The sequence below is a fragment of the Daktulosphaira vitifoliae genome, unplaced genomic scaffold (genome assembly GCF_025091365.1).
Source record: "Daktulosphaira vitifoliae isolate Bord-2020 unplaced genomic scaffold, ASM2509136v1 Scaffold_5, whole genome shotgun sequence".
Classification (NCBI taxonomy): domain Eukaryota; kingdom Metazoa; phylum Arthropoda; class Insecta; order Hemiptera; family Phylloxeridae; genus Daktulosphaira; species Daktulosphaira vitifoliae.
Genome location: NW_026099576.1, coordinates 32,535,824 through 32,561,971, shown reverse-complemented (window position 1 = coordinate 32,561,971; position 26,148 = coordinate 32,535,824). Strand labels below are relative to the sequence as shown.

General features: G+C 26.0%; 2 protein-coding genes and 1 pseudogene across 4 annotated transcripts; 2 read left to right on the top strand and 1 right to left on the bottom strand.

The window, feature by feature from the left end:
* Window positions 1-236: 236 nt before the first annotated feature.
* Window positions 237-13,869, bottom strand: LOC126908505 (isocitrate dehydrogenase [NAD] subunit gamma, mitochondrial-like). The gene is made up of 2 exons (XM_050690639.1): window positions 13,820-13,869; window positions 237-1,387 (listed from the first exon to the last, which is right to left on the bottom strand). Exon 2 carries the CDS (start codon window positions 1,360-1,362, stop codon window positions 376-378), a length of 987 nt encoding a protein of 328 aa, XP_050546596.1. The 5' UTR covers window positions 1,363-1,387; window positions 13,820-13,869; the 3' UTR covers window positions 237-375.
* On the top strand, window positions 12,070-13,356 carry LOC126908509 (uncharacterized; annotated as a pseudogene).
* Window positions 13,870-13,970: 101 nt separating the features above from the next.
* On the top strand, window positions 13,971-25,892 carry LOC126908503 (circadian locomoter output cycles protein kaput-like). Of its 3 annotated transcripts, XM_050690636.1 has the most exons (15): window positions 13,971-14,147; window positions 14,535-14,546; window positions 14,639-14,671; window positions 14,734-14,882; window positions 14,996-15,087; window positions 15,376-15,465; window positions 15,526-15,631; window positions 15,872-16,043; window positions 17,234-17,365; window positions 22,101-22,207; window positions 22,489-22,808; window positions 24,717-24,869; window positions 25,156-25,299; window positions 25,362-25,508; window positions 25,574-25,878. In XM_050690636.1, the coding sequence occupies exons 1-15, from the start codon at window positions 14,107-14,109 to the stop codon at window positions 25,712-25,714; spliced, it is 1,839 nt and encodes a 612-aa protein (XP_050546593.1). In that variant the 5' UTR covers window positions 13,971-14,106; the 3' UTR covers window positions 25,715-25,878. The 3 variants fall into 3 exon arrangements, with proteins under 3 accessions (XP_050546593.1, XP_050546595.1, XP_050546594.1); XM_050690638.1 differs by lacking the exons at window positions 14,535-14,546; window positions 14,639-14,671 and having other exon boundaries at window positions 25,374-25,508; window positions 25,574-25,892; XM_050690637.1 differs by lacking the exons at window positions 14,535-14,546; window positions 14,639-14,671 and having other exon boundaries at window positions 25,574-25,876.
* The last annotated feature ends 256 nt before the right edge of the window (window positions 25,893-26,148 follow it).

Genomic DNA, 26,148 nt, shown 5'->3' with positions numbered 1-26,148 from the left:
TAAAAGTAGATAAATTAGTTATAACTTCTAAGTCAAAGAGAATTTTTTATAATAGAGTTAACAAGATTATTCCATAAATGATGTTAAATTTGTAACAAATCCATTAGCAATGTAAAGAATACAATATTTTTTTCTATAAGTGTAATATATAATTATTATTAACTTTTTAGTTAAATATAATAATCGAAATTTTAGGAATTAAAACACTTTAAATAATTTAAAAAATGTTAATGGTATAAAACATATGTTAAATAATATTATATTAAATAAATATATTTTGTTTAATTTTTTAAGTGAATTTGAAAAATTTAACGTTTTTAACTTATTTATATAAGATCACAAAATATAAAATACAATTATTATAACTTATCTAAACTACATCTTGGCAAAGTGTTTTACATGTTTTATTATATTTCCAACAACGTCTGTTGTAGATGCCTTACCACATAGATCCATTGTGTGCACTAAGTCTTCACTAAGAGTTTTAGTAATTGCAGTTCTTATCATGTCACAATGAAAATTAAGCCCTAAATGTTCTAGCATATCTGCTGATGCATTCAGCATAGCTACAGGGTTAGCAATATTAGATCCTACAATATCTGTACCGGTATTTCTTGTTCCTGGTTCAAAAACAGCATAATTTTCACCGTAGTTACGACCAGATATTAAACCAACACCTCCCACTAGTCCACATATGATATTAGTTATAATTGTACCATAAAGATTAGGCATAACCATAACGTCAAACTGATGTGGGTTAGATACTAATTGCATACAACAATTATCTACAATTATTTGTTCAAATTGTAAGTCTGGATATTCTTTAGCCATTTCGAAACATATTTTCAAAAAAAGACCATCTGATAATTTCATTATATTAGCTTTATGTACTGAAGTTACTTTTTTGCGACCATTATTCAATGCCAATTCAAATGCATAACGCGCTAAACGTCTAGAATTTTCTTTAGTAATAACTTTCAAATATTCAACTACCCCTTCTACAACCTCATGTTCCAACATAGTATATTCTCCTTCTATATTTTGTCGAACAACAATTATATCGATATTTTGATGTTTACTAGGTACATTTTTGTATGAATACATGTGCAAAACATTAACAAACAAATCAAGTTCATTGCGTATAGCAACATTATGTGATATCTCATTATTAAAATTATCAATAAGATTTCCTTTAATTGCTACACCATTTCTTCGTATAGAAGTGATTGCATTTTGCAAATCATCGTCCCTACTTGACGGGTAAATTTGAATAGTCTCAAAGTTAATTGGTACGCCTCCAAACATAAAAACTTCTTTTACAAAACTCATCAATTCCGGTCCGATTCCTCCACCTGGTAACATAGTTACTGTATTTCTTCCACCGTATCTATTAATTTATGAGAAATGATACTATTTTAATAAAATAAATTTGTGAATACAGTATAATTAGTTCACTTAATAAAAATAACTATGATGATAAAATAACTTTTATTTTTAAAAATATTTCTGATTTATTTCATAATATTTGGTAAATAACATATACAGACTTAATACAGACTTTCAAGGTAAAGAAGCATTCAAATTTTTAATTTTTTGATCAAAATTAATAAAAATACTTTAAAACTGATTATATATTACCGAAAAATATTTATGATAATACATTGAAAACTTAATTTTAACAATGAATATATTTGATTTCATAGAATTAATAATATCAACTTTTTTTTTACAATTTTATGTCACCCAGTCTATAAAATAAAATAAAACAAAATCAAGGGGACATTAAAAAACTTACATAAAAAGTTAAAAAATTTAACATTTAAAAATAATTTTAATTGATAATAATGAAATATAAGTTATGGAAATATTAAGTTTTTTCCAAAAATTTACTTGGCTCTAGGTAATTGAATTGTTTTTTTGGAAAAATCTGGTTGTTTGTATGGAAAAATATCAAAACTTATAGTTGATACAGTACGCACAAAACATAGACTACCTATATTTAAAGCATGTTTAATTAAAATAGTCAACATTGAAAGAGATTTTTTACAGCTTAAATGGTGAAAATTAGTTTTAATCGAATTTTAAATATAAATACTTGGTTTTATATTATTAATCAATAGGACTTCAAGAAAGTTTTTATTTATTCAGAAAATAATACAAATCGGAAAAGTTTTTGTTAAAATTAAACTAATTATATCTATTGACAACCAAATAACTATTTTCAATTTACAAAATAGTAAAATAAAACAATAGCAAAGGAAAAAAAATTTTTAATGCCTTCAAAGTTATTTATAATACTTATCCAGCATTCATTATTTTTGATTATTAAAACAAAATACTTTTTAAGTATTAAATTTGATTATTTGAGTAAATTTTATTGATCAAATAATGAACTATTGTTCGTTGCTGTTTAGATCCCAATTGAAAAATGGTATTTAATGTAATATTTTTTACTAAAGATTATCATTATATGAGTGTATATATTAATATTTGATCAATTTTATCACTCGATTTTACTCTGTAGATAAAATATAAAATAATTTTTATTTGTTAATTTTATACTATTTTTTGAGAGTATATCATGATTCTTGCAATAAATTCATTTATTGAATGTGATTTAATTTATTAAGCTAGTTATATATGAAGCGGTCTAGAAAACTGCGTCATGTCTAATATTCACACGCGAGCGGTTTTATTTTTGGCGTCAAATTTAAGGTAAATTGAGAATACTGTGAGGATTAATTATAATCCAGTTTTTGTGATATTCGTAAAAGATGATAGTCATGAATTTCAACGATGCCGAGCTAGTCGCTATTATACAGGGTGGCCCACCACTCACTGACAACTTAAATAATTTTTGATCCAGTTAATATTTTTAGTTGATTTTTTTTTTAAATAATTTTGTAGAGTAGAATTTAAGAAGAATTTTAGTAAAAAAATATCTTATTAATATTCAATAGTAAATATTCTGTAGCGTTTTGAAGTTTGTGAAAATTTGAATTTTCATGTATTATTTTACGGTATTAAACATTGATATACGTATTGAGAAAAGGACAGAAGAAAACGCTATCTTTTCAATATACTTTTGAATGAGAGTGATAAGTAATAATTGCCTTATCTAATTTCTTATCATGGTATTAATGCCAAGTTTGTAATTTATACACATTATCATCATATGTATACATAGTAATCATGAAAAGATAGCGATTTCTTCTGTCCTTTTCTCAATACGTATTTCAATGTTTAATACCGTAAAATAGTACATTAAAATTCAAATTTTTACAAACTTTAAAACGCTACAGAATATTTACTACTGAATATTAATNACAAACTTCAAAACGCTACAGAATATTTACTACTGAATATTAATAAGATATTTTTTTACTAAAATTTTTCTTAAATTCTACTCTACAAAATAGCTATCTTAGATTTTTTTTTTACATTTTATTTAAAATTTAAAAATAATTAATATTTTTAATAAAATGTAAAAAAATTAATTATTGAGATATAGCTATAGACCTAACGTATAACTATTATTTAAAAAAAAAATCAACTAAAAATATTAACTGGATCAAAAGTTATTTAAGTTGTCAGTGAGTGATGGGCCACCCTGTATATCTTTTAAATAACATACCATTTTTTTTTACAATTTTCATTATACGTGTTATATGTGGAAACTTTATATAAGATATTTAATTTAAAAATTATTGAACTTAGTTAATTTGGAGGAACAAATGCATTTTACCACCCCATCGAGTTTTTTCAATTTTTTTTTTTTTAAAACGTGTGTTTTTCAATGCTTTTTTCAAAAATGTTTGAAAAAATTGTCGGAAAAAATTGGTTCAAAAGTTATAGCTTTTTAAAGTTGAAACGTCAAAAACTAAAAATAGCTCAAAAATTGTTTTTTTTTAATTTTTGGAATTTTTTCTCATGATACTATTGTGATACTATAATGACGTAATTATTATATAATATCCTCATTCTAAAAATCCTAAATCCAAAATTAACTTTAAAAATAAGGATTTTCCAAATTTTTTTTTTCAAAACTACGCACATCAAAATTACGCAATACGAAATAAAAATGGGGTTTTCATAAAATTTTTTATAAGTGATTATGTAATAACAAGAAACTCAATTAATTCAAGTTGAGCAAAAAAAAAGACCACGATGTGGTGTTTTACTTAGAATTGTTAATTCAATAAAATAAAAGTTTATACTGTATATTATGTATATCAATTAACACTTGTTGAAAAAAAAAAAAAAATACTATTATATTAGATATTGAAATTTCAGTATTCATCTTGATACCATTTAAAATAATTGCACTTTTGTGTGTTCGTGCGCGATTTTGCACAGCAGTAATACGGTCTGTCCTTATTATTTCCTGAACTAGTAATGCATAATGATGCTTGGGTATGACAATTACAGTTGCGATAATCTTCAGCCATGTATTTAAAGTAGCGACAACGCGTTGGATCAGTATAATCTTTACGACACACGACAAATTGCGTGTTACTCGATTCTAAATAACTATTAGGTTTATCCCGAATATTTACACTTAAACCACAATGACATTTGTACAAATTTCCATCATACATCCATCGGTTCATAGTGAGAAAAAATAACTTAAATAGAAAAAGAATTAAGCTGTAATCTATTGGTAAACTACTAAGATTAGACTATAGATTATATCGTTTATTTTTCAATGTTATAGAAACAGTGCATCATGATCTTTGTTACCAACGGTCAAATATAAAAACGTATTATCATAATATAAATAATGCAAAAAAATGTATAAATAGTTAGAATTGAAACTGATACTGTCTGTATAATAAGTATCAGCAATACCATTTCAGCAACAATTTGAATTGAGCGGCGCGTCGTAAATTTTTTTATTTAAGTTAAACACATATAAATATTTTTTTTAGTATAATTAAATAAATAAAATTCGATTACTAAATCATCGAGAATACTTTTTCTAATGAATTAATGCAAAAAACAAAAAGAACAGAAGTATATAACAAAATTTGTCAATGATGGTTGAAAACTTTGAAAGCTCATAACTTTTAAACTGGACTTTGCCGACAAATTTTTTTTATATATTCTTAGTTAGTATAAAAAACTGAATCAATTAAAAAAAAAAAAATTTGAAAAAACTCGATGGAGTGGTAAAATGCATTTAAGCCAATTTGGAAAACATTTTAATCTTAAAAAGTTTTTCATCTCTTCCCATAGCAAAATCAGTGGACTGCCACTGTAATTTATTAGTATTATAATATATTGATAAGAAACGCTATGTAAAACTGATAAAGAATAAATGTAAGTGACGCAATATTTCATGATTGAAAATTGACGTAAAGTCATTTATTCTCACTAATAAACAAGAATAATGCACAAGATCGAATTAATTAATCAGTTTCCAATAGAGTAGTTGGTTGACGACGTACAGTAAATAATAGGCGATATTCGAACGATGCATACCATAAGGTATCACCAAGATCACTTCACTGTATATTCAAAGACTATACGTAGTCTTTATAGGTATACAGTATTCAGTAAGTAAGGAAACGGGTTTATTAACACGCTTATATTAGTTTCACTTGTATGTGTGATGTGTGTTTGTAACTTTCCACGCGGCACGTGTTATTATTTTTGCGTATCCCGTCGTTTAGACTAGACATCGTAACGTATTCACCCCACCCCACTCACCAATCGCCGGCAAAACTAATTCTGTATAATTTTATATTTTTGGTTTTCGCACACACGAGTGCGTGACATTAATTATATATATATATAAACAAATTTTTATTTTGTATATATTTATATACTCCTATCGACGCTGCCGTCGTTTATACCTTAGGTATAACGTTCCCCCTGCCCACAAAACAAGGCTATACCTAGTGCATGATACGTTTACGCACTTAAGTCGCTTTACATGTATATATAATATATATATTATATATATTCTAATTACTATTAAAATTTATATATTAACACGCTTTATTCTCATTAAGAGATATAAAGTGTATTCATTCCGATTACGGGGGATGATTCCCGTATCGTCATTTTTCGTCACTACCTCCACGTTCCGGGAGTGGGTAATTTGCGCGCCTGCTACTTTCCTTGGATGTGGTAGCCGTTTCTCAGACTCCCTCTCCGGAATCAAACCCTGATTTCCCGTTACTCATTTCAACCATGATATTGATAGCAACTACTATGATAACATGAAACTNTTAACTTAAAACAATAATACTAGTATTTTTCGTTCATTATTGTTTTAAGTTAATTTTAAAAATTATTTTTAACTTTTTAGTTCCATGTGCTTTAAAAGCGTGTTTTTTAGTTTTTTTAAACTATATTTATTTTTCACTTTTTAGTTTCATGTTATGATAGTAGTNTTTTTAACACGCTTATATTAGTTTTACATGTATGTTGTTTGTTTGTTTGTAACTCTCCACGCGCCACGTGTTATTATTCTCGCGTATCTCGTGTCTATGACCTTGAGACTAGACTGTCGTAACGTATTCACCCCACCCTGCTCATCACACGCCGGCAATACTATTTTCCTGTATAATTTTTGGTTTTTATACCCGTACATGCGGACATATCATCAATATTATATACAGGTGCGGCAAATCAAACAGTGCAGTTTTGATAGCTTGTTACTTCCCATGTGGTAGGGGTAGTGTGATTACGATGGTCTTATTTCGTCGGGCGGGCCATGCCATTATCAGTCATTACCATGGTTTGGTCTGGTGTCACTGTCAACGCTCAACGTTATGTTTCCATGTTGGAAAATTTTTTTGAACCTCAATTGGAAGAGCTAATGGGGGATATCTAGTTCCAACAAGACGGGGCTACAGCACATACTGCTCGAGTTTCAATGACGAAGCTGCGACAAATGTTCCCAATGCACCTCGTCTCTCTGAGGGGTGATGTGGGGTGGCCCGCGCACTCACCGGATTTGAACATTTGTGATTTTTTTTGTGGGGCTATCTGAAGGAAAAGGTTTTTAAAAATCGACCTCACACCTAGGAAGAACTCAAAGAGTGAATTCGGGAAGAAATCGGCGCTATACCAGTCGAAATGTGTCAAAATATGGCCAAAAACTTCAGAAATCGCCTTCATCAATGTATCGCTATTGGCGATCATCATCTTTCTGATATCATTTTTAAAACTTAATACATAAAATGGCATGATGTACTGAAAAAAATTAAATAAACTTTATATCTATAAGTTACTTCTTTTTTTTTAAATAGACTTTCAAAACTACACTGCTTATTTTTCCGCATCTGTATATACAGAGTGGAACGGATCTAACTGACAACTAATTTAACTTATGATCTACATAATATTTTATATATTTTTTTTTTTTATCGATTTTTACAATATAGAATTATATTTAAAATGTTTTTTTTTTTTAGCTTCGATGCGAAGCTGAGAAGGTATTAATTTTACCATGGTGTGTTTATTTTTTTTTGTGTCTGTAGCTACATTTCTCAGCTCTCACTGGACCGATTTCTTTCAACAATACGTCAAAAAATCACAAATCGTATCTAGTTGAAGACATTACCCTTAAAAATTTAAAAATTTGCCTTCGTTCCCTGCAAATAGGGGAAATCTCCAAAAAAATTATAAATAAAAAAATCGGTAAATTTTGTCATTTTTTCAAAAATCAACAAATCAACATAATTTTTTTTATACTAAAACCTTAGATAAATCCCTTTCATTTGATATCATTTTTTTGAAAATTTAACACTTACCCTGCTCACTGGGGAGGATTTAAAATAGCAACTTTTTTACAAAAACTAACTTTTTCTACTTAACTTTTGAAAATGTTCCGGAAATACTGTGTCCTTTAAACATATATCAAATCAAAGGTTATGTCATGTACTATAAATTTAATTGAGTTGTAGTGACTATGGAATGATCGAGAATCTTCGCGACGGATAGGCAACACAAAATGCATATACGCGCCAATGTTCTTGATCGCTCCGTAAGAGAATCTTCTAGAACTCAACACAATATAAAACGGCGCGATGTAACAATAACGTCAATCAGTTAATTAGCCAGTCGTCAGTTAATCGGTTAACTTGTACTTAACTACAAGTACACGTAGTGCATTAATATAATTTTTATATAAATTTTCTTAGTGTTTTAAACAATAACCCGTCTACATTTTTTCTATTATATAAATTAGTGTTTTTAATCAATAAGAGAAGCACTAAAATTTCCATTGTAGAATCTTTTTAAACTCCAAAAGTTAATTAGAAATGATTACTATGATTTTTATTTAAGTGATCTATTATGATAAAAATGTAAAAAAAACCCAGCACAGTATGGTCGCGGCATAGTGGAAACGTTGCATAGTTGGGTCCAGTATAGATTTAATCTGATAGTGATTAAAATCACTATCATAATAAACGCTTCGATGCAAATCTGTAGATAGTGTTTAATTTAAAAAAATTGATGGATAATAACAAAAGCAACATCAATTTCTATTTCCTTAATTATACCCAGATTAGTAATTCTTTTAATTATATATTATATAATTTTTAAAATTAATTGTTTTCAAATTATTATTGATTTTAATTTTTAATATGTTAAAAGTAATAATTTTGAACCTACTTTTTATTGTCCTTTAAAGTGAAAGTTTTATTAAAAAAAAAATGAGTTTATTACCATAATATGTAGTTCAATTAGCAAGTTTGAAATTGACATTATTAAATAGAAAAAAATGAAATTGTTAAGATTAATATGCAATCAGGGAATTTTATAAATACTATTTACATTACATTTATCAGAAAAGTTAGATTTTTTACATTTTTATCGTAATAGATCACTTAAATAAAAATCATAGTAATCATTTCTAATTAACTTTTGGCGTTTAAAAAGATTCTACAATGGAAATATTCAGAATTTAATTAATTTTAATGATTATATATCTAAAAAAACCTATAAAAAAAAATGTTATTCAATTTAGCCTATTATAAAAATTGATTATAATTGTAAAAATCCATTGTTAATTCAGGAGAAACTAACAATCATTTTTTTTAGAAATGATTTGTATAGCAACATATTACAAAAAAATTTGGCATATTATAGATTGGTAGTAGCACACATAAATAGAGTTAAAAAAATAATAAATTACAAAGTAAAATTATTTACTTTTGTAGTTGAATACTTTTATCATATCAAATCTAATTTGACAATAAATACTTTAAGAATGTTAGAAATGAATGATTTTAATTGTGTGTATGGAAAAAGCTAGTTAAGCTACATTTTATTTGAATAAGGAATATTTTTTCGATTTTTAAGAGTAATAACTTAAACTAAATATGAATTGTAATCATTTGACGTATCGTTGAAAAAAGTAGGAGTAGTGAGGGTTGGCAAAATAATTCGTAGCAACAAAAAAAACTACATAGTAAAATAATATTAACATGAATATAAATTTCTTCTCACGAGAGGAGACTATAGTGATAAGATCCTTTATATTTATTGAAGTTATTGAATCTAAATGAGATAAATATCAAATGATTTGAAAATTTTATTGTAGCTCAAAAAAAAAAGCAAAATAGAAGTTGCCACAGTCGAATTTGAACCTCGTACTCTAAGCGGGAAAGACACAGGTGTTACCCATTCGGCAACTGCTCGTTGTTTTAGTCGCATGATAAAATTAGCAATTTAAGTTAATTCAAATTTAAAAATTACTTTTTCGACTTTAAAAAAGTAAAAAAATTTAATAAGATTAATTTCATATGTCTTATGAACTTTATTCTATGTCAATTAAATTATATAATATTCATGAAAGTCAGTGTATTCCCCTAATAAGATATTTTAAAATAAAATAAAATACAAAACCCAGTATTTTAATAAAAAAATAGCATATTTTTGAATACGGTAGCCATTTGCGCATTGAAGATAGGTCGTCGGGACAAATTTTTTTTTTTAAATTTTATAGTACATAAAATAAGTTTTAATTTGATATATATTTAAAGGACGCAGTATTTCCGGAACATTTTTAAAAGTTCAGTTGAAAAAGTTCTAATTTTTATACAATGTTTTAAGTTTTGAACGCCCCCTATATAAGGGGAAATTGTCTAATTTTAATAAAAAGTATGTCAAAAGAAAGATGTACTTATAGTATATTTAGAAAAAAAAAATTTGTGCTGATGCATACATTTTTCGAAAAATTATAGCATTTTTAAGTTGAAAATTTAAAATCGAAAATCGAAAATTTTAACACAAAAATAGCGTTTTTTTAACTACGGTAGCCGTTTACATGCAGAAGATAAAGTGTCGGGACAAATTTTTTTTTTCCTTTTATAGTACATAAAATAAGCTTTAATTTGATATATGTTTAAAGGACGCAGTATTTCCGGAACATTTTCAAAAATTAAGTTGAAAAAGTTAGTTTTTGTAAAATAGTTGCTATTTTAAATCCCCCTAATGAGCAGGTTATGTGTTAGATTTTCAAAAAAATGATAGCAAATGAAATGAAAATATCTAAGGTTTTAGTATAAAAAAAATTATGTTGATTTGTTTATTTTTTAAAAAGTTATGGAAGTTTTAAGAAAAAAAGAGAAAAAAATGACAAAATTTACCGATTTTTAAATTTGTAATTTTTTTGGATATTTCCCCCATTTGCGGGGAACGAGGGAATTGTTTTCAATTTTTAAGGGTAATGTCTTCAACTAGATACGATTTGTGATACTTTGACGTATTGATGAAAGAAATCGGTCCAGTGAGAGCTGAGAAAAAGTAGTGACAGACACAAAAAAAAAAAAAATAAATAAATAAATAAACACATCATGGTAAAATTAATACCCTCTCAGCTTCGCATCGAAGCTAAAATACATAGTAAATAACTTTTATATGAACAAGAAATTTCTTCAAACGAGGGAGGTAGTAGTCCTTGGTATTTATTAAAGTTATTGAATCTAAATGCGATAAAAATCAAATGATTTAAAAATTTTTTTCTAACTCTCAAAATTTTGTAAGGTATTTTAAAATAAAATAAAATACAAAATCGAAAATTTAAACACAAAATTAGCATACGGTAGCCATTACTACTATGAATACACAATAAAGTCCGAATTATTTTTTTGAATAACAAAGTATATTACATAAGCTTTAATTTAAGATATATATAAAAGTGTCAGACTTTCCGGAACACTTTCAAAAATTAAGTTGAAAAAGTGAATTTTTCGTGAAAAAGTTGTCATTTTAAATCCCTCCAAGTGGCAAGGTTAAGAGTCAGTTTTATAAAAAAATTATACCAAATGATAGATAAAGACATCATGCATCTATATAAAATAAAATAATATTGATTTGGTCATTTTTATAAAATTTATGGTAGTTTTAAGTAAAAAAAATTGAAAAAGTGTTGAAAATTAGCGATTTTTAAATTTATAATTTTTTTGGAGATTTTCTCCATTTACGGGGAACGAGGGAAATTTTTTCAATTGTAGAGGGTAATGTCTTCAACTAGATACAATTTGTGATCTTTTGATGCATTGATGAAAGAAATCGATTCGGTAAGAGCTGAGAAAAAGTGGTAAGAGACACAAAAAAAAACACATCATAGTAAAATTAATACCTACTCAGCTTTGTATCGAAGCTAAAATTAAAAATGTTTACGTAATTTTTGCTTCTTTTAATTCTTTAAATTCAGTAATCAACATAAATTTATGTGTGCAAATGAGATATTTTATCTCATACTTTCTAATAGTTAACAAGCAATTTTGTTTGTAAAAGGCATTTAATTATCCACATACATATTCTGTTACAAAATCAAAAGTGCAACTAGAATAAAAATGTTGAAGGTACCGTCAAATAGGTAAACTTGGGTTAGTGGTTTAAACGTGAGAATTAAATATCTATTATAATTTTAGTCATCATAATCTACAGTACGAGTAAAATATTGTTAAGAAACAAAATATTTGTTTACAAAAATTGAGTGATGAAATCTTTAAAATATTTATCTGCCTCAAGTTGATGGTATTAAGGTACGGTCTGCCAGTCGCGACGTGTCGCGGCCACCGGCGATCATGAACTGTCGTCGCGACTGTTGTGGTCTTCAAGTAACGACCGCGACATGTCGCGATGATTAAATTATTATTTTCGGCCTGTTTTCACAAACAGTAATATTGTCATTTCAGTTTAATATCTCTTCAAGTACGCATTACGCGAGTATTCTAAAAAAAATCTTATACAATGGATAAATTTATTTTTAATAATAATAATATTTTAAGTCTCCTCTTAATGGATGAGGATGACGATGAGGCTAGATTATTATCTTATTTAACGCCAAAGAAAAGAAAAATAACGGACAATATCTTTAAAAATCGCGAAAGTGAAGGATTTTTTAAAATATTAATTAATCGACATTTAACAAGCAATCACGTTAGGTTTCGGGAATATTTCCGAATTAATTATGAACAATTTAATTTTTTACTATCTTTGGTGGAAGAAAAATTAACTTTACCGCCTAACAATCGAGTCNAAAATTAACTTTACCACCTAACAATCGAGTTAAAAATCCTATATCGCCGGCAGAAAAATTAGCAGTTACTTTAAGGTATTTATAATTAATTTAATATTTTATAAATTGTATCTATACCTACCAGTGGCGTATTAACAGTATTTACAGTAGTAATTAAGTTTGAATTATTTTTAAATAGGTATCTTGCCACTGGTGAATCATTGAGATCATTAGCATTCGCTTTTCGTATCAGTCATAACTATTTAAGCATAATTATAAAAAAAAACACTAGCTGAATTGAAAATTAAATTGGTGCTCATTTTTTTGCCCGATTCAAAAAATATTGATTATAAACAAAAATCCGCAGAATTTTAGTACAAGTGGAATTTCCCAAATTGTATTTTAGCAATTGATGGAAAACATGTCCGTATACGAAGTCCAAGCAATTCTGGGTCATTATTTCATAATTATAAAGATTTTTTTTCAATTGTACTTCTGGCAATGGTGGATGCGAATAATAAATTTGTTGCTGTGGACATTGGTTCTTTTGGTAAAGATGGCGATAGTGGCATTTTTTTGAAGTCAAATATTGGCCAGAAAATTTTAAATGGGACATTTGGATTTCCAGAAGAGTGTCAACTTCCTGGATTAGACAAAGTAGCGCCCCATATAATTGTTGGTGATGAAGCTTTCAGAAATAATTATTATTTTATGTACTTGAATAAATGTAATGAAAATTATTTATTATATTATTTACCAGATTTTCCAATTTTTGCCGATATTTCTTTCCAAATTGTGTCCTTAATCATAATATTTTTGTAATCCGTAGCAGCTATATTATATAATATAGGATTATTTTCAACTTCTTGAATTAATATTTCGTCATCAGACGATGAAAATACTAATTTTGACATAGTGTCGCTAGATGTGTCGCGCGTATACTGCTCTTGCAGCAGTAAGTCGTCGGTCGCGGCGACCGGTCGCCGCGACACATCGCGCCTGGCAGACCGTACCTTTAATTATATTTTTTCCACACCTTAAAAATTCTATTTATAACAACATGACTAATTTTTCCACATTTTTTGGTGTGAGGGGGCTAATTTATCAACTGGGGAGCTAAGCCTTGTCAAGAACTTCTAATTGTACTTATGTAATTAACTGTGCATTTCTAATAGGATTGAATAGGAGTCAAATTCCTTTATAACGAAAAAGTTTTTTAATAAAAAACTGTCTTAGATCATACTTACTATAATTAGGTATTTATCAAACTAACTATACAAGGATAATGTGTTTTTAGATCTTTAATAAAACATAAGGTATATATTTGCTTACCTGTTTTATTGATTTTTAAGGAAGTTTCTATAGAGGTATATTAATATTACAGCATATGGTTGTACTGTTATATTAAAAAACATACCTTTTAATATTATCAATTTATCAATAATTTGATTAACAACCTACACACTATACACTCTACTGACATGCGCCAACGTCCATAATAGTGCTTTAGTGAAAATTCGTTTAATATATTGTGAATATTAATAAAACATTTCATTATAATAAAATGTAAGTTTTGTACAATTTATGTTCATTACAAAATTTTTGAGAAATTTGTAATTATGTCAAGTTATATAGGTAATCATTCTGCTAGAAAATCAGAGTAAGTGAAATTCATTATACACTGAGCTATAAAATATATTCATAAAGTTATTTATTTAAATCATACACTGATAAAATTAGTACATTTTTTTCTTAACGCTTTAAAATTGATAAATACTTCTTATAATATCCTCAGAATAGTAAACAATTAACACTCTAATCTTATTGTGCTTATATGAAACCTATAATTTCGTTATTAATTGGTTAAGGCACAAAAAAATAAAATAAAATGGGATTTGTTCAAATAATTTTAAATTGTTGTTTTATTGTGATACTTTATAATTAATACTTCAAAAGTTCAGGATTATTTGTATATAGATATAAATATATATTTTTTATATAATGTTAATATCTATGTTAATTAATTTTCATTTTTGTTTTACACTAGTGATAAATATGANAAATATAAACACAACAATAAAGATAAGAGAGCGGTGCGAGAAAACGCACGTCGTAATCATACACAATACTGTACTGTACTGTACAGTATTTTGATGATTTAAATGATAGGGATGACTCAAAAAGGTAAATAGATTTTAATAATAAGTTTTTTTTTAAGTATTGAGTGTTAATATTTGTATCAACAGAAAATCAAGAAATTTGAGTGAAAAGAAACGAAGAGATCAGTTCAACAGTTTAATTAATGAACTGAATTGTATGCTATCAACCAACAATAGAAAAATGGATAAATCCACTGTTCTTCGAACAACTATAAACTATTTAAAAAATCAAAAAGGTAAAATGTTAATAATTGAACAAGTAAATAATATATTAAGTTATTTTTTTCATTACTTAAAATTTTATTTGTTAATTTATAATTATCTTAATTAAAAAAGTTATATTGTTTAGATATTGTTCTGAGATCAAGAGTACATGAAATTGACAATGAATGGAAACCTCCATTTTTATTTAATGAAGAATTCACTCACATTATTCTAGAGGTAAGACAACCTTATTACATTATTAACTAATAATTTAAATTGTGATTATGTGTGGACATTTTCTATGTAAAACAAAAAAATAGCCAAAAATTTTAATTAAAGTACTTTGAAAAAAGTTTATTAATAATCTTATGAAGTTATTATTTAGTGGTTGAAATGGAGAAAAAGAATAGAATTGAGAACAGCTTCTTAATTTTTAGAGCTTTTGTTTTTTTTATATTTTAAAGACATCTCAATAATTTAACTGTAGTACTTATATATTATTCTTTTCTTTTACAAAAATTTTAGGCATTAGATGGATTTATAATAGTATTTACATCCATAGGAAAAATATTGTATGCTTCTGAAACAGTAACTGCCTTACTTGGTTATCTTCCGGTAATTTTTTAAAATATTAGTTTTATTTCAAAAATATAAAATAATATATTAATTTTTTAGAAAACTTTAACAAACAAGTCTATATTCAAGGTAGTTAATGAAGCAGATCATCCAGTAATACAACATCATATTGCTGAATCTAAACACTCATATGAAAATAAAAACAGTAAAAAATTTTAATAAATTTATTTGACAATATTATTATTATTTTAATATTAACCCAACCGTTATGGCCCCTAATGGGCTTATAAAGTGTTACAAAAAATATTATAGTAAATGAAAAATTAATAATATAAAATAAAATTTATTATTAATTTTATTAGCATATTTATAATATGATAATTAAATAATAAAATATATTTAAGTAATATAAAATATTATTTTCAAGATGATTACATTGTTACAGATCAAGTTGAATTTTCATGTCATTGTAAAAGACACAATCCTTTTAAAAATGAAGACGAAACAAATTTATTTGAGTTAGTTCAGTTTTTTGGATATTTTAGAAATAGCAATGATATTTTACACGGGGATAGTGGTATTATATCATCTTATAGTAATGACGATGATGAACAAAGGTAATGTTGAAAAGACAAAAAACCTTTAACTTCATTATAAATTATTAGTATAATTAATATTATTATTTTTCATAACAAATAGAAATTTAGGAATTACAGTTCTATTTTTGTAATAATTTTATTGCATTACATATTTGTATGTATTTTGAAAACATTTTCATTTTAATTTTTCAATTAATAATGTGTAATATAGAATGATTTATTTTTCAAAATTCCCCAAACTTTTTGTTCAAGAATGATTTTTTCATAAATGTACTGAATAATTAAAATTTTTTTTATAAACCATGATAAATATTGAGTTATTGTAATAAAAAAAAATTATTCTTAAGGATAGCTTTTAGAGATAACTTTTGTAAGTTAAATGAGAACCTATATATATTAGTATAACATTAGAATTATAAAGTTTACATAGTTAACTGGTTGAAAACCAGTTTTTAATATTCTTTTTGAGTTGTTACAATTTTTAAGCTTAGACGAGAGAAATATACAACATAATAGTATTTAGGGATTTTAGTAAAAATAGAGTGCTGCTCAAGACTACCACAACTATTAGCTTATCTGAATCTTTAAAATTCTAATACATAAAAAAGTTATTTTATAAAACTGGATATTGACCAACCAAAATTTAATTTAGTTGTTTGTCTATTAAATATATATAAAAATTATAGGTTTCCATTTTACTTTCGAATGTTACTCTTAAAAATAATTTTTTGTTTAGAACTACATAATTATCATAGTTTATAAAAATTTAATAAAATGTTTGTAGAGATGTGTTGGTTTTAAAGCCAAACCGAATTCATACATAGCTGACCTGTCTCTTCCAAATAATGCTTCTGGTTTTTAAAATTTTATTTGTTACAGTTGACGTAGAATTTATTCTACATTCACAAAAATTTTAATTCAAATTAAAAAAATTAGTAGTTAAGATTGTATGTTTGCAATCATTTTTTTGATAGTGACAAGAAAAATAAGTAGAAAAAAAATGAAAAACTACCCAATAGATTAAATATTTAATCCTTTTGTGACACATGTTAGGGTAATCAATTAAAACCAAATTTTTTATATCTTACTTTTAGATGTACTAGAAGAGTTTTGAGAGTCTCATTTAAAATATTTTGAATAAAAAACTATATCATTATAAATGAGATCACCATATTACACATAGTAATTTTTTGTTTTTTAATTTATAGTTTAGTATTTGTTGGTATTGGAAGAATAATGACACCGCAATTATTAAAAGAACTAACTGTTATGGAAGACATTAAAAGTGAATTTACCTCAAGACATAGTTTAGAATGGAAATTTTTGTTTCTAGATCATAGGTAATTTTATAATAGTAACAAGTTATTATACATGGTTCAGTAAGTAAGAAAACAAGTCAATTGTTCAAATAATGAGAACAATAGAAACCTTTTTCCTTACTTACTGATCACTCTATTAAAAATATAGATATCAGTGTTTTGATTAATTTTAGAAAGTATTATAAAATATGATTTAAAATAAGGAATTAACTGTATTGTTAGTATAAGAGGATTATATCTTGCTAAAAAAAGTTACATTAGTAACATAAGTTACTTTAATATTTTTTTCGTGTAGAATTTAAATTTTGTGTTATTTGGTTATACCCAAAATACCATTCTTATACTCAGAGTGAGGTATTCTTATAAAGATTATTACAGGGAGTTTTATTTATCATGAACTACTTATTTAATCAAAAAATGAAATCAACCTTTATTTATGAGTTTCTTTTAGTTCTATGTTTTTCTCAATTTATTAATCATAAAGTTTTTTATGTCCTTTTTACCTTTTAAAGGTGTCAACATTATTTAAAAAAATACAATTATACATACATAATTAACTTATTATTTATTTATTAAGTGGAGAGAAGAGTTTGGTGTGTTATGTAATAAAAGAATTCCAATGAGACTGAAAGGTAAATTCTATAATAAGGCCAGCTATGATGTATGGTACAGAGTGTTGGACAGTTGACAAGGAAATAGATCAGAGAATGAGTGTAGAAGAGATGAGAATGCTTAGATAGATTAATGGAGTGACTAGAAAAGATAGGATAAAGAACGAATATATAAGAGCGAGTATAGATGTAATGTCAATCGTAGATAAGATGAGAGAAAATGGACTTAAATGGTTTGGTCATGTTATGAGGAGAGAGGAATCTGATGCGGTAAGAACAGTTATAGAAATGAATGTTGAAGGAAGTAGAGGTAGAGGAAGACCAAAAAAGAGATGGAGGGATGTAATTGAATGTGATATGAGGACAGCTGATGTGAGTGTAGATGATGTAGGTGATTGTTTCAAGTGGAAGTTTAGGATAAGGATGGCCAACCCCAAGCAGTTGTGATTAAGACAAGGAAAAATAAGAAGATTCACTATTTCTTTATTTATACTGGGTAGTCCGTTTTTCATAACCCATTAAATTACTTACAAAATAAAAAAAAAAACCAAACCCAACCCAACTTAATCATTTTTTTTTTTTAGTATTTTTTAGTTACACATATTTTTTAATTTATAAATTATTAAATACTTTTACAGTTCATTTCTTATATTTTTTAAGGATGTCAACTTAATTTTTTTTTATGACAACATACATATTTAAATAACTTATAAAATAGAAAATGATCTAATTAAAAAAATAACGGGTCAATAACAAATTTGGACCAGTACTTTAGTTATTCATATTTTAATACCTAGATGGGAAAAGGTGTGACCGAAAAATATTTAGTGATAAAAATGATAGCATCTACTCCTTACCTCTAGTCATTAATTTAAATTGTTAGTAACTTCTAAAGTTACTGGTTCAAAAATTGTTATTAGCTCATTATTTTCTTAATTAGATCATTATAAATTAATAAGCTAATTAATTATGTATGTTTTTATTTGAAAAAAAGTTGACACCTTATTAAGGTATAAGTGATGAATATTAAGGTGGGTAATTTTTTTTTAATATTTCATGGGCACAGCGATAAAAGGGTGCTAAATCGAGGTAAAATTTCATTTAATTCAAAGATATCTAACTGCTTCCGGATTATCTTCAAAGTTTCAGATTTTTAATACTTGGATTTGACCGAAAAAATAATATCTATTTACTGTAAAAATACAATTGTTATGTTTATTACCGTAGAATGTTATATAATATTATCTTTGATGACGTTTTTGGGAAAATTACTAGTAATTCAAAACAAAATTAAGTTATAAATTAAACCCGTATGACGTACAAATATATACTACCAATACGTGTTGGCCATATGTCACATAATTTCTACAAGATTATTGTTGTCCGACATCGCGCCTCGTGTGTTTTTATAACAATATAAATACTAAGATTAGACCATTTTATATGTTTTGCATCAATCGACTATCAGTACCGCCATAGATATTTAGTGGAGAAGTTGTGTTAATACCGTCTAGCTTTCGTGCGTTTGAATTATGGACCGTAGTCGTAATGCTTGGAAATGTCTCTTATTTGGTGAAACATGTGACATTAAATATAATATGTTGTCAAAATACAAAGATGTTATGAAGTTTTACGAGTGGACCCGGCGCAAAACTAAATATGAAAAGGAAACTAAAAAAGAACCAATGTACAAGGAATTAGAAACCATAGTCATTGCAAAAGTTTAAAACATATGGTTAAAATCTTCTATTCCTATCGTTGAAAACAAACGAGTAAATGCAATGTTAAAAGCATATCATTTTAAATGCAAAAATCTACTCAAATCTTATTCTAAAATACCAGATAAAAAATTTGAAATTAGTAGTAAAGCCCTGTTTGATATTTCAACATGTAAGTGTAAAGATATCAACAAGTGTATCTGTCCTAGGATAAAAAATATACCTATGAGATAACAAGACTTTTTAATTACAACTTTTTAATTAAATACTATGAGGAAAATGGTTATTGGAACAGTAGACATTCATACGACAAATCAAAAGAGAAATACAACGAAAAGAAAGTTAGAGAGGGAAAAATTGCAGTGTAATACTTAAAAATAAAATACAGAAAAGCTTAATATTCCAATTTCTTCTACATCTATTGAATATGACAGTGTATATGATAACATACCCCAAACATAATCGCCAGCCACTAAGATAGTTTCCAAAACTAAATCTACCATAATAAAATTATTATGCTTTATTATCAAAAACATGTGATAGATGTAGTTTCAGATAGAGCTGCGACGGTCATTGCCTTGGCGGTATTGCATAGTGCTTCTAGTACTAGTTCGGAAGTTATTTATAAAAATAAGCTTCGCCGAAAGCACAAAAAAACAAAACAGTGTATTTTAACACAAGAAAAAGTTTTACAAATACCTGCTTTATATTTTGACAGATAAAAGGACAAAACATTAACTATCGTAGAGAATGATGGATGAAAGTATAGACAAAATATTCTAGAAGAACACATTTCTTTGAATAGAGAACCAGACTCATCATTTTTGGTATACATCGCACTAATTTCTGGCACTTTTAAATGTATTGAATATGTAATTATTAATCACTTTTTGAAGGGATTATTTTTTGGCAGTTGTGATGTAATTGTATGTTGGGTGTGATGGAACAAACATAAACTTAGGAAAAAATGGTATTATTAGTTTGTTAGTAAAAAGATTAAATAAGCCGTTACAATGGATAATTTGTTTGCTGCACATGAATGAATTACCATTGCGACATTTATTCATACATATTGATGGCTCAACATCAGGACCCCTGACATTTAAGGAGAAATTGGCCAACAATTAGAAAAGTGTGAAAAAAATCTGTTCTTCAGTTTCAATCTATTCCCAGAGAACTTCTTGAGGTGTATCAACTCAAGGTATGAGTTCAGATCAAAAGTATACAGAATAGTCTCTGCGGTAATAACGGACGTATTTCCTGAAAATTTAAAAAGCATGTCACCTGGCAAAATGTAATGTAGTAAATCAGATAGAGGAGGCTTCATTAAAGCACAGATAGAGTGACAAAGTGTTATGCTAAAATTTGACAGTAAGAAAGGTTTTCTTACTATTTAAACTTATACTATTAATATACTATTATTATTCTTTGTATGTTTTTCTCATCAATATTCAAATGAAATTAATGAAATTAATTTTATTATTTAAATTATGCTTTCTAAACATTTTATTGAACTTAACATTTATAACGAAAAATATGTTTTAATATTGTAAAATTTTAAGAGTTATACTGAAATTTGACAATAAGAAAGATTTTGTAACTATTTAAATAAATAACTATTATAATATTATTATTCTGTGTATTTTGTTTTCATTTATAAACAAATGTAATTAAGGAAATTGCATTTTATTGCACAATTTTTGCTTTCTAAACTGTTTTAAAACATATATCATTATTAACTAAAAAAATTATGTTTTAACAATAGTTCATTTTCAAGGTCGATCCGGAAGCAAAAGATGATATCATATCGATACCAAACTTAGTATGTAATTTTAAGATGCAATTTAGCACCTTTTTATTGTTGTGCCTGGTCAAAATAAGAGAAAAATTTTTTTTTTTGCTCTATAATAATGACCCACCCTAATGAACATAAAAAGTATTTTATGATTGATAAATTGAGAAAAATATGTAACTAAAAGAAACCAATAAATAATGATTAATATTATTTTTATATTTTTTTGTGTTAAGTGGTTTATGATACATTAATTTCCTTGTATATTTTTTGGCATAATAGCTTTATTTTTTAGTTGGAATGTAAAAATAATTTTTAAAGAATTCCAAATTTTTACCTAAGAAATTAATGAATTTAATATTGAAATATAATATACTATATGACTGTTGTCAGTAAAGTTATATTATAAAAGTAGTATCAAATATAAATTAAAGTTATAAAGCCCTAGTTTCTTATTTTAATATAGTCCAAGTGGTGGTCTAATACAAACTTTTAATGATGATGATAATAATGATTTTCAATATATAATTGATAAAATAAGTTTAGTTATTCTTTTCTGTTAAAAATGGAATAAATATGTTTTCATAATTTATTTTAGTTATAAATTTTTGATAACACCAGGTAATTTGTTTCAGAGGACCACCAATAATAGGCTATATGCCATTTGAAGTACTAGGAACATCTGGATATGAATATTATCATATAGATGATCTTGAAGATGTAATATTATCACATCAAGCCTGTAAGCAAAATTTATTGTTAAATTACCGTTTAATAAATGAATATAGTATGATTTGCATAATATGAGGGTCAGCTAAAAAGTAATGCACACATGTTTGTTACACGTATCTAAAGAATTCTTTAATTTTTTTTTTGATTTTGTAAATATCTTATTTTATTTTTGAGTTATAAGAAAGTATGCATTACTTTTCAGCCTCCTCTCATACACTGTATTTTGAAGAAAATTAATGTTATCTTATACTAAATAGATTTTGTATTTTTATTATACATTTTATATTTCAGTAATGTTAAAAGGAGAAGAAACATCTTGTTATTATCGATTTTTAACTAAAGGTCAACAATGGATATGGCTGCAATCAAGATATTATATAAGTTACCATCAATGGAATTCAAAACCTGAATTTATTGTTTGCCATCATAGAGTCATTAACTATTTAAATGTCATTAAAAGAGAAGGAGAGACTGAAGATGGAAAAAAAAATTGTCAAAAAAGATTGTGGCATTTGCCTTTAAATGAACATTCTCAAAGATTATCAAAAAGTACTAGTGGATCTTACCAAAGAAAACATTATGAGATGCAAACAACAGACTTGCCAAAATTGGTAATGTTTTAAATTTTAAATATAAAATAAAACTAATAAATCTTATTTAAGTGAAATAATAAGTTTTTTTTCATTTTTTCAAAGAAAAAATATTTTTTATTTTTTAAACTTGAAAATTTTATATGAAAATCGTTTGTTTCTTTATATTTATTCTATAAAAAATTGTTCATGGATTAATAAAAATAATTACTATTTTTTATTATTCTATGAGGCATTGGCATTGGTATTTTCATATAGATGGAAGTTTGAACTAATATTGTAATTAGTTTTAATAATTTTCAACAAGAGTCATTCAAATTTCTTAATCCAATAAAGACTAATGTAAAGGCAGATATTGAAAATTTAGAAATATACTTCGTAGCATTTTATTTTTATTGTTGATTTCAAATAAAGTGTTAAATTTAAAAATAATTATCTCCTAGTGAACCTCATTTTAATAAAAAATTAACTTTTATCATTTTTACATATATAATATACTTGCTATATTATATTACATCATAGTGATTCACGAAGTTTTGACCAACCTAACAACTTTTGATCCAGAAAATATTTTGTGATACTTTTTTAAGTTTTGGATTATGTTAAAAGCATATTTTATTATTTGTCTAATAAAAAAAAAACAATGGATTTTTTTTTTAGAAATTTTTTTGTATGTATTTTTATGCCAACTCAATATACAAGCAGAGAGACTAAGAGGGTGAAATTAGGATTTTATTTTTTTCTAGTATTTAAAGCTTATTGATGACTATACAATGTTCAATTATATTATACAATAGGTGACTTCACTAGTGAAGTCACTTCACTTAGTGAATGAAAAGTTAAGGATTTTTTTTGTCTTTTAAAATTTTAAAGTATAACAATTATTTAAAAAAAATTTTGTAAAATAATAATGCAAAATACGAGGTACGTCCAGAAAGTAAGTTCCGCTTTCTATTTATATCGCGTTTGCGATGTTATCTTAATTACGGTCATATCCGATTATTTCATTTACTTATTTGGAACATTTTAAAACCATTCCGTGACTAGTTAGTGTATGTACGTCACGTGGCTAGTGTTTTAAAATGGATAAACGAATAGAAAATTATGCCATATGTGAGTTACGATCTGTGATTCATTTTTTAAATGCAAAGAATATTAAACCAGTTGATATTCATTGTCAATTTTGTGAAGTTTATGGAGAAAATGCTATGAGTGATTCAATGGTTAGGAGATGGGTGCGACGACAAGGCATGCTTAGCCGTGGCATTGTTTTCATCGCAAATGTGACAAAACAACTTCTTGCAGATTTTGCATGGGAACAATTTAATCATCCGCCTTACAGTCCAGCCCAGTAATTTTCACCTTTTTTTACACATGAAATTATTTACGAGTGGCCAGAACATCGACGAAGATGATGAGGTGAAAAAGGCTATTAGCGCATGGTTACAATTACAGGCGTCATCTTTCTATGACGAAGGGATACAACAACTAGTACTTCGATATGATAAGTGCTTCAATAATGGTAGTAACTATGTTGAAAAATAAAGTTGTACTTGTATTTTATGTTCAAATAAAATTTATATTAAAATTTACACATTTACATGTTTTTATTGCCCAACGGAAATTACTTTCTCGTACCTCGTAATATTAACTAGATCAATAGTTATAGGACATTCTGTATCACTCTGTATAATTTTGTATACTATTACTCTGAGCATCAGAACACAGAGGGTTGTTAACCTAGCTACATTAATTATTTATTATCCTTAATTCGCTAACTTCATTTATCTATATAAATTAAATGAAAATTAATTAAATAAGGATAATAAGAATTATAATAAATTTAGATGAACTAATAATTATAATTAAAGAATTATAAGTGTTTCTTTTTTATCTTATATACATTTTGAACAATTTATTTTATTATAGAAAATAAGATTAGTTGAAGATGCTTCAAGTTCAAATTGTGAAAAGTCACATATGAAAGTAGTTGAAACTAAACAAGAGCTCCCTGAACAATTCAATAACTACTTACAAAATACACAAAATTCTATGAAAGTGCCTTCGGTTACTGTTTCTCCTGTAAGTATTTTACACATTTATTATTATTTAATGTAAATTATTTTCTGACTAAAAACTGAGAATCAAAAGGTTATAATTAGTGTTAATTATAGGTTAGTTAGTTATTGTCTAAATGACATTTTTGTTGTTTTTACCTCCAATTACAAAAAATTAAGAATTTAACTTTTTTTCTTGATCATTTAAAATCAAGAAAGTGAAGATAGCTTTACTTCTTGTTAATTATTATCTTCTCAATAATTATCTTTATTTTAATGAACAATTAAAGTTGAAAAATATTTTTAATTAGTTGCCTGAAAATATAATTCAAGATCAGTTACAACGTAAGCAAGAACAATTACAAAAAACTATTGTAAGACAACAAGAGGAACTACGTAAAGTTTCAGAACAGTTACTTATGGCTAGATGTGGAATATTACCATCTTATATTGATGTAAGTTTTTTATGCTTAAATTTTACTCATGATATCTAGCATTAAAATTAAATAAAAATTAGGGTTCTCTTCAGTTGACTGCTTCAAATGCAAGACAATTAACACAGCCTGAGACATCGGTAACACAAATAATTTGTTCCTCGACAAATGAAAGTTTTTTTGATTCGTCAGCATTAATGCCTCCTGATGTACTTATGTTAAATCATCGGGTAATTATCTTAATTAAAAGTTGGTTTCAGTAATTTTTTTAATCTAAAATATTTTTCATGTATAGAATGAGCAAAATTTAGAGTCATCTTTTTCCTCAAATATAATGCAAAATATGGTTGATGAAGGAGGAGGACATCTAGACTATGATTTTAATCAGTCAAGTTCTGTAATTTATGACCAAAGTTCTCAATCAAAACAACAATAAATCTTTAAATTAACAAATAATTAAGGTTTACCAAGTTAATTATACTTTTTTTGAATCTGCCCTTCTTTTTATTAGTTCATTTTTTTTTTTATAAGATGCTCAATGTTAATAATTAAAGTATGAATAATATATATATATATATATATATAGCTAATAATCTAATTACTAAAAATCTATTCTCTGATAAATAAATGTATGTTATTCTTTATAAATTATTTTTATATTCTAGAAATTTTCATACTACTAATTTCTGATAACATTGGTCCTAAGAAAATATGTTATAAACATTTAAACTTTGTTTTAAGTAATACTATTTATATATTATATTAATATATAATTTATAGAAAATTATATTTATATTATGTTTTAATGTAAATATCAATGTACTTTATTTTTTTAAATTCTTTATATTGTATAACTTATTGGTTCTCATT

Excerpts from the sequence above, each read along its gene's own strand:
- LOC126908505 (XM_050690639.1), bottom strand. The coding sequence starts at position 1,362 with ATGTTACCAGGTGGAGGAATCGGACCGGAATTGATGAGTTTTGTAAAA.
- LOC126908503 (XM_050690636.1), top strand. The coding sequence starts at position 14,107 with ATGTCAAGTTATATAGGTAATCATTCTGCTAGAAAATCAGA. Across the intron at positions 24,870-25,155 it reads CTTCGGTTACTGTTTCTCCT|TTGCCTGAAAATATAATTCA; the intron begins GTAAGTATTTTA and ends ATTTTTAATTAG. Across the intron at positions 25,509-25,573 it reads TACTTATGTTAAATCATCGG|AATGAGCAAAATTTAGAGTC; the intron begins GTAATTATCTTA and ends TTTCATGTATAG.